This window comes from Mustelus asterias, chromosome 8, assembly GCF_964213995.1.
Source record: "Mustelus asterias chromosome 8, sMusAst1.hap1.1, whole genome shotgun sequence".
Classification (NCBI taxonomy): Eukaryota; Metazoa; Chordata; class Chondrichthyes; order Carcharhiniformes; family Triakidae; genus Mustelus; species Mustelus asterias.
This window is the reverse complement of record NC_135808.1, coordinates 6,129,107-6,142,249: the sequence shown is the minus strand read 5'-3', so window position 1 is coordinate 6,142,249 and position 13,143 is coordinate 6,129,107. Positions and strand designations below refer to the sequence as shown.

Here is a 13,143-nt window from a genome sequence, read left to right as displayed (position 1 = left end):
TTCCGTGTGTTACTAAACCGAAGCCCTGTCGGTCTCAAGTGGATGTTTCAGATCCCACAGAAAAGAGCAGCAGGTGAGTTCTCCCGGCGCCCTGGACAACAGTCCTCACTCAATCAGCACCACCAATGAAGCATTATTTGCTCATTCATTTTTTTTTGCAGGAACTAGTGCGTTTAAAATGGCTTCTGCATTTCCTACTTAACGACGGTTCCTGTACTTGTGAGTAATTTATTGCGGGTGCAGTAAGTTTCTGGGATGGGTTGAGAATCTGTGTGAACTCAAGTCTTTCACTGTTAGAAAGTGCACCGCTGCCACCTGCTGACAGAATCTTAGTGCTGCAGGAAATAATTCCCTAATACAAACGGTCCAAGAGGTAGGGACTGTCTTTGAAGGATCACTGGTAGGACGGACCGAATGGTCTAATCCATTGCGAGATCACATTATGATTTTAAATAATCTAACACTTGGATTGGATAAATCCATATTTAAAAGTTGACTTCAACTGAAAATTGTTTTATGCAAAGAGACTGAATTGACCCGGTCTCTATTCCCCGGAATTTAAATGAGAGGTTTGACACAGCGTAGATGTTGAAAAGATACCCTGGCTGGCGTATCCAGACCAGGGACTTTGGCAGCCTTATGGTAATTTTCCTGGAGTAATAATCCAGACTCTAACCAGTGGAGAGTTTTTCCTGATTGCATTGAGTTATGTTTTGCTGGGGCTCCGTGATGCCACACTGGGTGAAATGCTGCCTTGATGTTCAGGGCAGTCACTCTCACTCCACCTCTGGAATTCAGCTCTTTGCTCCGGCTCGGGGAGATGTTCAGTTTGGCTTCCTCCAGGAGCACTCGGCTCCACACCTCATTGCAGCCTCGGTGCAAACTCTCAGGAGGCAATGGAATGGAGTGAAACTAGACATCCCATGAGAAAGTGTTGGCCTCATATGAGAGGAGGAGTTGAATGAGCGCCCATGATGCGGCTCCGGGCGGCTGAGGGGGGAAAGCGGGCGCGCGGGAGGAAAAGCTCCGGCCAGAGCGCGAGGAGCGGCCGCGCGCTGACCTTCAGCCCAAGGTCAGAGCGCGGGATGAAGCGCGGCTCTGATTGGAGGATCAGGCAGCGTCAGCGGGGGCAGGGGGAGGGGCTGGATTCAGCACAGCATCACGTGGTGGGAAGCGCGAGTGGGGGAGGGGAGCCCGGGAAAGGCCTCGGAGCCCCGGGCTTTAGAAAGTGACAATGTCCCAAATTCAGCTGATTCAGCTTCCTCACCACATTCTGTGATCCTGAGTGTCACTGATTCACCAGCTCCATTCACACATCACACACACTGATTGACACCCACACTGCAACATTACATTGCGCTCTTCATCTGGTTATTCCTCTGTTCAGATCATTCCTGCCCAAAACACACAGGAAAAATCTACAGGTTATCCTCAAGTTGTCAGGCGGTGTTCAGTGGAATAGCCAGGGTTCACTTAGATGCAGTCCTGATGCTGCCCACAAAATAATCATTTTGAGGCCGGGAGATTTTCGTGGAATCGCGGTCTCAGGGGCCGGGCAGCTGAAGGCACAGACGCCAATGTTAGGGTAAAGGGAATCGGGCTTTAGCAAGAGGCAGAATTGGAGAAGCTCAGAGCACATTGCAAGTTATCGGGCTGGAGGAGTTTACAGAGTTAGGAAGCAGCAAGGTCAAGGGAGGAGATTTAAACACAAGGATGTGAGGATGTGTTGCGGGAGCTGGATATATACTTCACATCGCAGATACCATATCCACCACCGCCGCCGCAGCGCCGCCTCTCCTCCACTACCTCCCACCACCAGCCACCCCCGCCCCCCCCCCCCCCCCCCCCACCACCACCCGCCATGGTGTCATTCACTGGCACTAGAAACATTCCTCTGTCACATTCATATTTTGATCAGTCGCACAAATAAGCAACACTAACTGGGCTTTGTCATCTCTATCCATACTTTTGTCAATAATTATTGAGCTTATTGTCCTGGAGCTTGTTTGACAAATTTTCCGATAATTCAGAAATTTTGTCGACAATTGTGTTTCGCAAAAAGCTAATATTTTGAAAACACTATTGCTTATCAAGTTCACAGCTTTCAATGTGCATTTTTATGAATTCAGAAGATGACTTTGAAAAAGCTTCAATTTCTTGAACGATCACAAAACTTGCTTTTAATGTGCTTTCGCTTATGTCACATTTATTAACGTACAATGTTGTTGTTTCAACACATGATCGAATTCTGCCAATTCTTGTGGCTTGCCTGTCTACTTACCACTTGCACCAGGGCGACATGTTTCATGTGTATTTTAATGTCGTATTCTTTGGCAACCGATGTTCTTTTTTGCAAATAAATTAAGCATAAAGGGTTTCCATTTATTTCGCTAAATACGTATGGGTTTTCCCGCTGCTTTCAAAATGCATGATATTTTTATTTACTTTTCTCTTCATAGACATGGTTAAGTATATTTTATATTTCAAGTAATTCGGCAGCAGACCACGTTTGTGCAGCTACAGTTACTGAGTTACTGAAAATAGTCAATAGATTTGGTTTGCTTTTAACAATTTTCTCTGGTTTTCTTTGATTCACACTTCTCTCAGTGTTTGTTAACTGCTTCCAAGATTATCATTTCTAAGAGCAATTCTCCACTCACCTGTCACAACCACTATACCTCAGAAGATTGGAAGATCCTCTGTATCAGTACCTCTGCAGAGAAGCTGAATGAAAAATTTCACAGAGGAATTAAAAATCACGAAGGGTTTTGATAGAACACAGAAGCAGAAACTGTTCCCAGTGGTAGAGGGTTCAGCAGACAGCGAATACAGATATAAGGGAGTTGAAGAAAGAACCTGAATGAGATTAAGAGGGTTTTTAAGTTATGATCTTAAATTCACTGCCTGTCAGTCTGTTGGAAGCAAAATTCAATATCAACGTTCAAATATAAATTGAATGAACAATGCAATGCAGAAATATTAGGGGGTGGGATAGGCACTGGGTTGGGATCACTTGCATCGCTCTATCAATGCACCTTGACAGACACAGAGGGCCATTTCCCCACCATCTCTGCCACCATCTGATTTTATGATCTTATATCCTTCCCATTTGAAACTGACTGGCATTCCCACTGCCTATCTCAGTACTATATCCAAGTTGTCAATCGCTGAAGGACGAGATGAAACGTTAGCACCACCAGAGTCAATGTTAGTACTATTTCGCGCAAAATATCTACTCCAATTGGAGGCTGTTAAATTCATCCAGATGAATTTGAAATGGGCGCTGTAAAGATCCAGAATCTGGAGCAATTTGAAAATAAAAACAAACAACATGTTGAGTTTCTGCTCTTAGGATTTAATGTTGGACTATGGAATCTTTGAGAAAAACTGTTTCTATTCCACTGGTTCTCAGATTGTTTTGTTTGAAGAATCATTTTACAAATGTAATCATGGAGCCACCAATGTAAACTATAATTCTATAATAGCCATAATATGAGCAGGTTACATGTACAGGGATCTTTAATAATGTTTCAATAAACAGGTAACACGAGTGATGTAAGGATTATTTCAGTGATGTGGACAGACCAGACAAACCATAAATAAATGATAACTGTGGCTCCACTAACATTCCAGTGCAGCAACTGAACTGATTTTCATCTGGTTTGACATTATCGATTAATGTCATACAAACCCGACCAGTTCACACATAATGATCAATACAGACAGACTTTTAATTCGGTATTCACAGCAATGTCACATCATTTACATTTGAAACAATAAAAGGGACGTGTCCTATTTTAATGGAAAATAAAAACTCTCATTTTCTTCCCTCCAATTAGAGTGTCCACTTCAGCATGATATTTTGGGCAATATTTACAGAGCTGTGCAAACCTAGTCCAATTGGTCAAGTGTTATTTAATCATGCAAAGTATTTACATATTGGAACATGCTGAGAGTTTGAAGTCAGTCAGACAGATAGCTTTATCACAATTACAAGAAACAAACCAACTGGAGATTAATATAAAAAGAAAATGATGGGAATACTCAGCGGGCCAGGCAGCATGATAACGGCACTTATTCACTGCCTGAGCTCAAAGTCAAGACAGCCGAAAATCATCTCAGCAGCTGTTCTCCCACCTCCCCTTCCCCTCCCCTTCCCCTCCCTCACCGACCAAAGTAAATGTCAGACTCACCGCTGACAACCACGACTACTGTGAAGAGTGAAAGAATTCGGGAGGTTTGGAAATTTTAACAGCTACTGATGTAGGACTAATAGTGGCTCCTGGGAATTTATGCAAAATAGGGTTATTGTTATTTTTCTCCATTAATTTACTATTCACATTATCTTTATTTCTCTCTCTTTCTCTCTTCCTCGAGGAAGAATTTTTCATGGATCCTGGGAAATACCCCTGGGCCCCAGTTTGAGAATCACTGAATCGATTCATCTCAAACACGGTGATGTCCCACCGCCTTCTATCTCTATAGCAATGTTACAGGCAGAAAGGTCACCGGGTTCCTCCGGCTCACAGCTCTTTCTACCCAGTAGGTTCCTCTCTACAATTGAGCTTCTATTTGTTTCTTCTCTCCTCCTCCTTCTTTCCCCCAGCCCTACAGTGGTATTTGCTGATCTTTCAGTTCCCAGTTCCCATACAGGGTTTATACCCAGAATGTTAACCTGGCTTCTCTCTTACCCCGTGACTGAGACTCATCAGTTTGCAGCTGGCAGGAGGCAGGGAGACGGTGCGAAATTATGAGATGGATCTGTTAGTGACCTTTAATCCCACGAATTGTCAGCGGTGCCGTGGTTTTTCTGCCACTATTCTGTCCTGGACTGAAGATGGGAAAGATTCTCTCAGTGAAAGTATCAGTGAAAGTGTAGAGATGGGACATGTTGTCCGCATTGTAAAATGACACCTGCCCACCCTCATAGTCCAGGAAAACCCCGATCTTCCGGGGTTTCACATTCGGGGTGAGGCGGGAATTGAGGGCAAAATAACCCATTCCAGTTCTCAGCCACACAGTCCAGTATCCGGACTCAGGGCTCAGAATGATTCTCTTTTTTCGGTCCACAGACTCTCGGATAACTCCCAAAGTCCACTGAGTTTGGTTAACCACATCCACCTCCCAATAATGTTTCCCTGATGTGAATCCCTCTGATCCCAGGACGAATTGACAAGGATCAAACCTCTCCGGGATGTCAGGGAGTGGCTGTGGTTTTTCTCTGAGACTCACACTGGTCCGGTCCTCAGACAGAATGAGATGGGGATTCGCTGTGTTCGGATCCAGAGTCAGAGAGACTGGAACTGGGGGAAAGTTAAAATAACACAATCAGTGATTTAGAGGGGGCACAGATGGGGAGGGTGATTGGGGCGGAGGAAGAAAGAAGGGAGGTATAGGAAATGTATGGATAATGAGACAGAGAGGAGAACATGGGTGGAGAGAATGTCGTGCCAGAAAGGAGATGCGATGGGACAATTGCGAGAGAGCGGATGTGGAGTTGGAGAAAAGGAGAGGGGAGGAAGAGAGGATGCAGCAGAGAGCTGTAAAGGGAGGGAGGAGTGGAGGCAGCAAGATGGTAACGAGAATGGGACAGTATCAGAGATGGAGAGATGGAGGGAAAATGGAGCAGGATGATATCAAGTGAAATTGAAAAGGCTGTGAGAGGAGTAGAGAGAGCAGGAGAGCGGGAGCGTGTGCGTATGTGTGTGAGAGAGTGTGTGTGCGCGAGAGGTCAGAGCAAGAGTGAAAGGCGGTGAATGAGAGAGGGAGGGGCGAGAGAAGAAAAAGTGACGGGGAGAATGCAAAGGGAAGTTAGAGAAAGGGAGGTGAGAGAGAGTGTATGTGGGTGGGGGAGTGTGAGAGACTGGCGGAAAGTGAGCAGTTGGGTGAGAGAAAGAGTGAGAATCTGTATGGTAGACACGAAGGGGAAGAAAAGAGAAAGACATGAAGAATAGAAAGGGTGGTGAAAGAAAGGCAGGGTAGAGGTCACATTTATTATTGGTCATGTTGAGTTCATAAATCTGTGCAGAAATAACTATAGTTCATTCCTGCAGTGCCGCCTTTTCCCCGACCTCCACCAGTCAAGTGATCTATTCAGACACTTTAGTCACTGAAGAGAAACGTGTGCACAAGCATTTTGTATATAAAAATGATAAACATCTTGGCTTGTCATTTGAGGACATCAATGTCCTCAAAATAAGTTTTGTGCAGATTGTTTTGCTTCCATTTAGCAAGTGCTGATCTGTGTGCCTCAATGATTGCTTCCCTCCCGGCTTCTCAATCTCTTCCCCAGAGATTATCTCCCAATTGGGTTCCCAACACAGCACCCCAGTATCTAATCACCAGCATGATCCCAGCTCTCGGACAACCACAGTTCTCAACCTCTTCTCTGCCTTCACTGCTAGTTTTCTCTAGCAGACAGCTTCACTTCATTCCAGCTCCTCTCCTTCAGGAACTAGAAGAGCTAGTCTGATATACAGCGACAGCACCTCTACTCCACTATCTAAACAGACACCGTCCCAGCTCCAGAACTGAGCTGCTGCTAACAACTGCTGTTCCCAACTCCTTAAACTAAAAACACAAACTGTTCTTCATTGATCCTCGAACTAACCAGTGACATGGAATCTCCCAACAGGATTCAGCTCCCTCCCCTGAGACAGGATCTGAATGTATCAACCCTTGGAACATTAGGAACCTTAAATGTTACAAACTCCAATCAACTCAAAGGTCAGTCTCAAACGCGTGAACTCACAATCACTCCACACTAAAGCACACACATTTAAACCTCCGGAACAAAGAACAAAGGAAATTACAGCACAGGAAACTTTGGCCCTCCAAGACCGCACCGACCATGCTGCTGCCCAACTGAACTAAAACCCCCTACCCTTCAGGGGACCATATCCCTCGATTCCCATCCCATTCATGTATTTGTCAAGACGCCGCTTAAAAGTCACTATCATATCTGCTTCCACTACTTCCCCCGGCAGCGAGTTCCAGGCACCCACTACCCTCTGTGTAAAAACCTTGCCTCGTACATCTCCTTTAAAACTTGTCCCTCGCATCTTAAACCTAGTAATTGACTCTTCCACTCTGGGAATAGCTTCTGACTCTCCACTCTGTCCATGCCCCGCATAATCTTGTAGCCTTCTATCAGGTCGCCCCTCCACCTCCGTTGTTCCACTGAGAACAAATATAGATTTACTTGCCCTTTCCATTTAAATTATATATTGACTTTATATTCTTCCTGTCAAAGTTGACAAGTTCCCATTTCCCACATTATACTCCATCTGCTAACATAATGGTCATTTAAGCTACCTAAACCACTCTATAAACTGTTGAAGTCCTCTTGATAATTTAATTTCTTATCTATATTTGTGTAGTTAGTAAATTTAATGATCAAACATTCAGTTATTTCATCCAAGTCATTGATTATAGATTGTAAACAGTGGAAGCAACAAAGTTTCTGTCTGATCTTTAGATGTGGCCCAAACCCACGACCACTTCATCTAGAAGGACAAGGGCAGCAGATATATGGGAAAACCACCACGTGCAAATTCCCCTCCAAGCCACTCACCATCCCGATTTGGAATTATATCATCGTTCCTTCACAGTCGCTGTGTCAAAATCCTGGAATTCCCTCCCTAACGGCATTGTGGGTCAACCCACAGCACATGGACTGCAGCGATTCAAGAAAGCAGATCACCACCACCTTCTCAAGGTCAACGAGGGATGGGCAATAAATGCTGGCCAACCAGCGACGTCCATGTCCCACGAATGAATAATAAAACTAGTGTCAATCTGCCAATAAAAATAACCCATTTATCCAATCTCTCTATTTCCTGATAGACACCAATCCTTTATCCTTGTTAAATTACCGCACATTTAATAGAGTAAGTACAAAATACTCTGTGCACAGAAAGGAGTAAAAATACAGGGGACATCGTTGCTTGAGCTTGAGAGAATATCCTCAAGAAGAAAAGTGCAATGTGACTGTGGAAAATGAGGAGAGGCAATTGAGGTTCGGAGATGGGAGAGATACTATGGAATGAGTAGAGAAAATGGAAGGGGTTGGGGACATAGGCAGAGGGAGAGAGATGTGGGGAAAGGGGAGAGGAGAGAGCAGTTGGGGGTGAGATAAAGTGAGGAGAGATAGAGAGTGTATGGATTGGGTGAGGGAGGTACAGAACTGGAGGGAAAAGTCTGGGGGGACTGGAGACATTGACCACGTGAAGGGCAAGAGGAGAAAAGAGGAGATTGGGGGTTGGGGGAGGGGAGGGGGGTGGTCGGGGGGGGGGGTGGTCAGCCAGGTAAGAGACAGAATGGGAGAAGAGAAGAGTGGGAAAGAGAAAGCAAGTGAGCAGGGAGAAAAGGCAGGAGCCGAGAGAAAATATGGGAGCACGAAGAGTGAGGAGAGAGAACAAGACAGAGGAAAAAAATGAAAGAGACGGGGAGGGAGAGAGAGAGAGAGAGAGATGAAGGAAGAGACAGAAGGAGGGGGAACGTGATTGGGGGGAGGGGAGCGGCAGAATTAACAACCTGGAATGGGAGTGTTTAATCTGCGATCTGGTGCCACATTAGTCCTTTTATAACTGGATTAATAATCTGGACAATTAATATGATTTTTACCTGGATTAATGGAGTTTAGCATTTCTCTCCAGGCTATGTACTGTAAAGGGCCTTTGAACTTTCCAACAGAGAGGGTGGCAGCAGATACTGAGAGTAGGTAACCACCATCGCTAATCCTGTAAATATTAAACAGCTGATGTCATAAATTCGGCACATTAGGATATTTTAGAAATGCTTTATAGGGTCAAGCTTCCGGCACTTGTCATGAAATGTTTTATTCACTGCATTAAATCTGGTAGAAAGGGAAATGATAACCTGGTTTCTGTAACTGAGCAAAATATAACTTGGAAATTCAAAGGATGGAAACACCCATGTCAACACTTGCACGGTAGCACAGTGGTTAGCACTGCTGCTTCACAGCTCCAGGGTCCTGGGTTCGATTCCCGGCTCGGGTCACTGTCTGTGTGGAGTTTGCACATTCTCCTTGTGTCTGCGTGGGTTTCCTCCGGGTGCTCCGGTTTCCTCCCACAGTCCAAAGATGTGCAGGTTAGGTTGATTGGCCAGGTTAAAAATTGCCCCTGAGATGCGTAGGTTAGAGGGATTAGCGGGTAAATATGTGGGGGTAGGGCCTGGGTGGGATTGTGGTCGGTGCAGACTCGATGGGCCGAATGGCCTCCTTCTGCACTGTAGGGTTTCTATGTTTCTAACACAAAGGCCCTAAGACTGATTACAGATTTGTTACGGAGGAATCACACATCAGAGGAGATGGTAAGAAGTTAGCCTATGCACTTGCTCTATTATAAACAAAGCTGGCAGAGCAAAGGCAAAATCAGCAAACATCTAAAAGTTTAATGTCCAAGTGGGCCCATAACCCTCCGAGGATCCTGCTCTCTGCTGATCTGTTGATTGTCACTCCTCATTGGGGGCGGAACCCTCATCTGTTATGCTCCTGATCTCGGGAATTCCCTTTCTAATCCTCTCCGACTATTTCCCATTCTTCCTTTAAGACGCTCTCTAACACCTACCTCCATCATCCGTATAAATATTTCCTGATGCATCTCTGTGATAATTTACTGCAAAATGCTCTTGCGTTCTCATTTTACATTAAAGGCGCTCTATAAATACAAGCGTTTGCTGTAGTGGTTGTGAAGGACACAGAACCAATGTGTATCATATTATAAAAATATAATCCGTTCCCGCTTTAAAGTGACATTAGCGAGTTGGCCAGGATTCACATAGGGACACGGGTGAACCATTCCCTGGAAAGATGGACAATGTGGCACTCTCAGGGTCAGTGGGAAGGTTACAGACTCGAACAGCCAACATTAGGCCGCTGATCACTTTCGGCCTGGGAACCCGTTGCATTATTTACATTTCACCTAGTCATTACAATGAAATATAAAGAAAAATCAACTCTAATAATGTAATATATATGGCTGTGACACAGATATTAGTGCGTGAACTATAAACTGAGTTATTGGCGCTAGAAGAACGGTCCGTTAATGTTGCGACAATAAACAAGAAATAAGTCGATAATAACACTTAACTGAGTTTATTTTAACAAACTGCAGAGTTTCAATAACGAACATGTCCTACCTTCTCTTCCAGCAAGCTTCCTCCTGAAAGAAATGAATCAGGAACAGTGAGGGTGACAGTAACAGATTTCAGGCTGGTGAAATTAGCAGACTCAGAGCAGATGAGATTTCACACGGAAGTGTAAAGTGATGCATTTTGGAAGGAAGATTGGGAGAGTCAAATAAACTGGAATTGAACATCAGCCCCGCTCTCGGACACAGTGTCTCTCACACACCGTACCAGACACACCCACACACTCACAGCATGGAACTGGAACTGGATGACAATGGGAGTGCTAGGAGAAAATTAAATTTAGCTCACGAAAATAGTGGAAGTAGCTGATGCCAAACATTGAATGTATTCAAGAGGCGGCTAGATGTAGCACTTGGGGCGAACGGGATCAAAGGTTATGGGGAGAAAACAGGATTCGGGTATTGAGTTGGATGATCAGCCATGATTGCGATGAATGACGGAATAGGCTCGAAGGGCCAAATGCCTCTTCCTGCTCCTATTTTCTATGTTTCTATATCAAGATGACCAGGACTCCTTCCCGCGAGGTAATTAGTTGTATTTTGCGGACAATTTGCACTCTATTCGATGCCAAAATCAGAACAGTCATAAAAAAACAAATCGAGGGCATTATGTTTCTGCTTTTCCGAAAACCCTTTGACAATGAAATATTTATTGAGCTGAGCCCTCACCTTCAGAAATGCCACTTCATCATTTTGCTCCATCTGTTTCTGCAACTTTGAGAGTTTCTCCTCAACAGAATTTAAATTCTCCTGAATCTCTCGAAGGTTTCTCTCCATCGGTTCTAGAATCCTCTCCTCTTCTTCCCTGAGGTCTCTGAGTAAACGCTGCTCTTTCTGAGTGAGAATCTGGCGCATTTTAGTGAACTCGGATGTGATGTGGGTCTGCAGATTGCTCGACTGTTCCTACCCAATGAAATGTGAAACATAATTAATGTCCCGCGATAAAGGGAACAAAACTAACCGAGATCCCAGAAAATCAGCACAGGGAGACCTTACCCTAACTTCAGAAATCTTCCCTTTCTGTTTCTGTTCGGTTGCTAGAACCGTCGATTTCTTCACTGTGAGAGAATCTAAGGAAGATTTCAGCTGATCCTGGGATTGGGAGAGAAAATCACAGAATGAAAGTTTCACACCATGAAAATGTGATAAATCTATCAGTCATTTAAATATGTCTTCTTTTACCTTATGTAATTCAACAGCTTCTTTAATGGGCAGGAAGTGGTGCTCTCTGTGTTCCTGCGAATCTCTACAAGTGTAACAGATCAATTTCTTGTCAGTTTCACAAAACAGCTTCAGTTCTTCCTGATGTTCCTCACAGTGAAGTTTACTTTCCTTCCCTTTCCAATTCAACTTAAATTTTCGAGTTTTCTCAGCCAGACTGGATAAGGCCCAATTTACCCTGAGATTTCTTTCCTGAAACTCCTCTCTACATTCCGGGCAGGAGTTCATCTCCTTCTTTTCCCAACACTGGGCGATACAAGGGTGGCAGAAGTTGTGTCCACAATCCAGTGTTACCGGTTCGGTGAAGAAATCAAGACAAATGGGACAAATTGCCTCCTCGGTCAAACTCTTGACCAGCCGTCTGGAATCCATGTTCATTGTCAACAGTTCCCGTTTCAAACGGAGTTTATTTTCCTTGTTCCTGCGCTGGCGGTCACATTCAGTTGCACGATTTCCTGATGACGTTCACTGCGATATTCGGAGGAATATTACACGATGTTAACTTCTGATCCCTCAATTTTCACACTGGTTGATAAAACTTCGCCCAGAATGATGGATAAACAGGATTAGAGCCAGGAAGGGAATAATTGAATCCTGTCGGGGGCGGATTGGTCTCCAGAGAATGCTGACAGTGGAGACAGAGGGAGGGAGAGAGAGAAAGAGAGACGGAGAGAGAGGGAGGAGGCGGAGGTGGGCGGGTTCGGAATTCCATTGCTCTTTACTCCAGTCTGAACTCGCTGCCGATTAAAAAACAAACCCTCTGGCGACAATGATCCACAAACTGTATTGTGTTGATGATAAGAGATTTCCCTAATGCGCTAAGTGCTATAAATCTGAAGGAGTTATTTTGTATGACAGGTACAGAGAAGGTTTTCGAAGGATTGCACCTATGAGGTTTATTTGCACTTTCTAGAAGTTAAACTCTGCCTTTCAAAGCGCATTCCAACGAGCCTTTATAACCGATTTTGGAAACGACATCGTTTTTGTAAAGTTAGGAAACGCAATAGGCATCCTGCGAACAATAAGCACACTACAAGCCTGGGTTCTCTGCTTAAACATCTCGAGTGAGACTCTATCCCATCACGTTCTGACCCAGATGTGAGAGCCCTATCAATGAACCACAGCTGACAGGGAACCCGAAGGGAGAGACAGTTTTCGTCCTGTTTCTGGAATCTTTGTTTACGGAGGAAGCCTGTGGAGATAATGCAGTGGAGTTTTTATTGACACCACGTCCTCCCAGACATCCCCATGTCGCAGGCCTCTGTGTGAATTGGATCCCTCACAGGGACAGTGGCTCAGTAAATAACATCAACTGATGCTGGAAGACCTTGGAGTGTCATCTTTCCTCCAAAAGCACACACAGTAGAACACGTTAAAGAAACAGCAATCAAACCAAAAATATTGTTTCAATCAAGATTGGCCGTTTTGTGGGAGAATTTAATTGCTCAGAAACGGTTTTTTCCGTTCTTGAAGCCTCATTTACAGTGTCCCATCAAACATTCCCATCTCAGGTTCAAGGCGAGTACAATTTTGTCTTTCAAAAAGCATTTAGATAGTTACATTGGTACGATGGGTATAGAGGGATATGGGCCAAATGAGGGGCAACTGGGATTAGCTTAGGGGTTTAAAAAAATGGGCGGCATGGACAAATTGGACCGAAGGGCCTGTTTCCATGCTGTAAACCTCTATGACGCTATGACTCTATAACAGGCATTGGGAGAAGGGCAGGAACCGGGAATACAGAATAAAG

The 13,143-nt window shown here is 44.6% G+C and overlaps 2 protein-coding genes across 2 annotated transcripts in view; one reads left to right on the top strand and one right to left on the bottom strand.

Annotated features, from left to right (window-relative positions):
- LOC144497635 (zinc-binding protein A33-like) overlaps positions 1-13,143 on the top strand; it is an 89,565-nt gene that overhangs the window by 50,427 nt on the left and 25,995 nt on the right. The window lies entirely within an intron of this gene.
- Positions 3,337-12,022, bottom strand: LOC144496789 (zinc-binding protein A33-like). Its single transcript, XM_078217332.1, has 6 exons — positions 11,355-12,022; positions 11,169-11,264; positions 10,842-11,075; positions 10,162-10,184; positions 8,626-8,741; positions 3,337-5,303 (listed from the first exon to the last, which is right to left on the bottom strand). The coding sequence occupies exons 1-6, from the start codon at positions 11,769-11,771 to the stop codon at positions 4,765-4,767; spliced, it is 1,425 nt and encodes a 474-aa protein (XP_078073458.1). The 5' UTR covers positions 11,772-12,022; the 3' UTR covers positions 3,337-4,764.

Coding starts and splice junctions, on each gene's coding strand:
- LOC144496789 (XM_078217332.1), bottom strand. CDS start 11,771: ATGAACATGGATTCCAGACGGCTGGTCAAGAGTTTGACCGAGGAGGCA. Junction 10,185..10,841: donor ATGAAGTGGCATTTCTGAAG/GTGAGGGCTCAG, acceptor CATTTCTTTCAG/GAGGAAGCTTGCTGGAAGAG. Junction 5,304..8,625: donor GCTAAACTCCATTAATCCAG/GTAAAAATCATA, acceptor ACTTTCCCCCAG/TTCCAGTCTCTCTGACTCTG.